Here is a 3,661-nt window from a genome sequence, read left to right as displayed (position 1 = left end):
GTGTCTTCCAAGGAGGGACCGGAATGCTGACAAGCGATTCAATTGGACTGCCAGGAAATGCAAGTACGACGTTAAGGACCCGTTTCAGAGACTATATATACTCCTAGGAGATACATGCCAAAGAATGTGCGTGATTGTATACTGCTAGATTTCGCTTGGCACCGACAAGCCGACCGCAGTTCAGTTCTGCACTTGTGCTCTCGTTTGTGTGGTTAAACGTCGATGATGAATTCACCTAGTGCGGCTACTTCCCGGCTCTTTTCTGGGATCAAAAGTCCCGGTAGTATGAGAAACATGTCTCGACACGGCCGGGTGGAGTGCGCCGACGAGGAGATGCCCGGCGGCGGCGGCGCGAGGGCGGCGGCGTACGACGTCTTCATCAACCACCGCGGCGTGGACACCAAGCACAACGTGGCGCGCCTGCTGTACGACCGGCTGCTGCAGCTCAGCGGCGGCCGCGTCCGCTCCTTCCTGGACAACAAGTCCATGCGCCCCGGGGACAGGCTGGGGGCGAGCATCGACGAGGGCATCAGGCAGTGCAAGGTCGCCGTGGCCATCTTCTCCAAGCGCTACTTCGACTCGGATTACTGCCTCCACGAGCTCGCCTCCATCGTCGAGGCGCGCAAGGTCATCGTCCCCATCTTCTACGGCATCAAGCCCTCCGAGCTCATCCTGCCGCAGGCCGTCGTCGACTGCGACGCCTACACCCCCCGCGACATCGAGCGCTTCAGGCTCGCGCTCCGCGAGGCCAAGTACACCGTCGGGCTCGCCTGCGACCCCGCTACAGGGTACGTGCCCTCGATCACGCCCCGACCTACTAGCTCTCACACTTGTCTCGTCTCGATCTTCTTCGCGTGCATTATACGTGCAATGCAAATGATGCAGCAATCTTGGAGAACTAAATGTATCTGCAATGGCGGATGTTTCTCTCTCGATCTGCAGTGACTTGGCCGAGCTGGTGAACACTGCAGCGGACGCGGTCATGGAAAGGATTCGAGAAACGGAGAGGCTACCACGAAGTCAGATGATCGCCTCCAGGCTGTAATTTTGAACAGACGACGGAACACCGCGACTACTATATATCAGACCAGAGAACAGTTAACGACGACGACCGGATCACGCATATATAAAAAATAATAATTCATTAACATGGAGGGGGAGATTGGTTCATTTTTTTCCTTTTTTTCTTAAGGGATTCCCCATTCTTTTTTTTCGTCTCATAATTAGACATCTGTTCAGTAAATTTGGGGCGAGGTGGAAATATATTCAATTTAGAATAAGCTAACGACTGACTATATACACAGTCCACTCGATTTTTGCAAATAATGACAGGTACATGTACATGTACATGTAAAAAATAAATAGATTTGTATGTAAACATATGGTTTTTGCAAACTGCCACTGCAATGTGAGTATCATACTCTCGTTGCATGGTGATGTTGGAGTAAACATCTGTTGGAGTAATGGGCTTGGCCCATTTATTCTAAAGCATTAAAAGAATTTAAAGTCCACTATTAATGCTAGGGAATCAATGTTTAATTCCGTACCGGGAATTGAGGAGGATCTCAACCGACTTAAAAGGTGGACTTCTTGTACACCACTTGTGAAGCCGGTAAGAGGAGGACGGTGAACCACACGCGCGCGTGCGCTCGCTCGCCTCGCCTCGCCGAGGCCGTGGCCGAGGCGCAGCGCGGCCGGCCGTGCGGTGCGGTGCGGGCGGCACTGAGGAGGATAACAATGATGCTCCGAGAAAGAACAAGAGACAAAGGACTGTAAAGTCTTTTGGTGATGATTTCATTGTATACCTCATAGATGATACACCCAGAACCATTGAAGAGGCATATTCATCTCCTGATGCTGACTATTGGAAGGAAGCAGTAAGGAGTGAGATGGATTCTATTATGTCTAATGGAACCTGGGAGGTCGTTGAACGTCCTTATGGATGTAAACCGGTTGGATGCAAGTGGGTGTTCAAGAAAGCTTGTAGCCAAGGGTTATACACAAAAAGAAGGAGAAGATTTCTTTGACACTTATTCACCAGTTGCCCGATTGGAAAGCTTGTAGCCAAGGGTTATACACAAAAAGAAGGAGAAGATTTCTTTGACACTTATTCACCAGTTGCCCGATTGACCACAATTCGAGTGTTACTTTCCTTGGCAGCCTCTTATGGTCTTCTCGTTCATCAGATGGACGTTAAGACGGCTTTCCTCAATGGAGAGTTAGAAGAGGAGATCTATATGGATCAACCGGATGGGTTTGTATCAAAGGGTCAAGAAGGAATGGTTTGTAAGTTGTTAAAATCTTTATATGGTCTCAAGCAAGCGCCTAAGCAGTGGCATGAAAAGTTTGATAGAACTTTGACCTCTGCCGGCTTTGTTGTGAACGAAGCTGACAGATGTGTGTACTATCGCTATGGTGGGGCTGAAGGAGTGATTTTGTGCTTGTATGTGGATGACATACTGATCTTTGGCACTAGCCTTAATGTGATTAAGGAAGTCAAAGAGTTTTTATCTCAAAATTTTGAGATGAAGGATCTGGGAGAAGCTGATGTTATCCTTAATATAAAGCTGGTAAAAGAGATTAATGGTGGGGTGATTCTTACACAGTCTCACTATGTGGAGAAGGTGTTAAGTCGCTTTGGTTATAGCGACTATAAACCTGTCTCAACACCATATGATGCCAGTTTAATTCTTAGAAAGAACAAAAGGATAATGCGAGATCAGCTGAGATATTCTCAGATCATTGGTTCATTAATGTATTTAGCGAGCGCTACAAGACCTGACATCTCGTTTGCTGTAAGCAAACTGAGCCGGTTTGTTTCAAACCCGGGAGATGATCATTGGAAGGGTCTTGAAAGAGTAATGCGCTATCTGAAGGGGACAATGAACTATGGAATTCACTACACCGGGTACCCAAGGGTACTAGAAGGGTATAGTGATTCAAATTGGATTTCTGATGCTGATGAGATAAAGGCCACAAGTGGATATGTGTTTACACTTGGTGGTGGAGCTGTTTCCTGGAAGTCTTGCAAGCAGACCATCTTAACGAGGTCAACTATGGAAGCAGAACTCACAGCATTAGATACCGCCACTGTTGAGGCTGAGTGGCTTCGTGAGCTCCTTATGGACTTGCCGATAGTTGAAAAACCGTTACCGGCAATCCTAATGAACTGTGACAATCAAACGGTAATTGTCAAGGTGAATAGTTCAAAGGATAACATGAAGTCATCTAGACATGTGAAAAGACGGTTGAAATCTGTCAGAAAATTGAGAAACTCCGGAGTTATAGCCCTGGACTATGTTCAGACGGCTAAAAATCTGGCAGATCAGTTTACAAAGGGTCTTTCACGAAATGTGATAGACAATGCATCTATGGAATTGGGCTTGAGACCCACGTGAGTCATTCTATAGTGGAAACCTGTCCTATGTGATCGGAGATCCCGTGAATTAGGATGGTGAAACAAACTAAAGTCTGACTGCGAGAAGAGAACCTTTGTGAAAAGGGATCATTCCGTGTATAAGGTGCATTTCTCTTCTAATCTGTATGGCAGGTTGGTCTATACCTTAATGTGTGCCAGGTGGTTTCTTTTAAACAAATGAGTTGTTTTCTTGAAACAAAGATGTTGTCCTACAGAACATCTGAAAGAAACACACCTATATGA

At 46.8% G+C, this 3,661-nt stretch overlaps 1 protein-coding gene across 1 annotated transcript; it reads left to right on the top strand.

The window, feature by feature from the left end:
- The first annotated feature begins 294 nt into the window (after nucleotides 1-294).
- Nucleotides 295-1,045, top strand: LOC120662876 (TIR-only protein-like). The gene is made up of 2 exons (XM_039941935.1): nucleotides 295-788; nucleotides 943-1,045. Exons 1-2 carry the CDS (start codon nucleotides 295-297, stop codon nucleotides 1,043-1,045), a joined length of 597 nt encoding a protein of 198 aa, XP_039797869.1.
- The last annotated feature ends 2,616 nt before the right edge of the window (nucleotides 1,046-3,661 follow it).

This window comes from Panicum virgatum, chromosome 2N (genome assembly GCF_016808335.1).
Source record: "Panicum virgatum strain AP13 chromosome 2N, P.virgatum_v5, whole genome shotgun sequence".
In the NCBI taxonomy this organism is placed as follows: domain Eukaryota; kingdom Viridiplantae; phylum Streptophyta; class Magnoliopsida; order Poales; family Poaceae; genus Panicum; species Panicum virgatum.
This window is presented reverse-complemented; position numbering and strand designations above follow the sequence as displayed.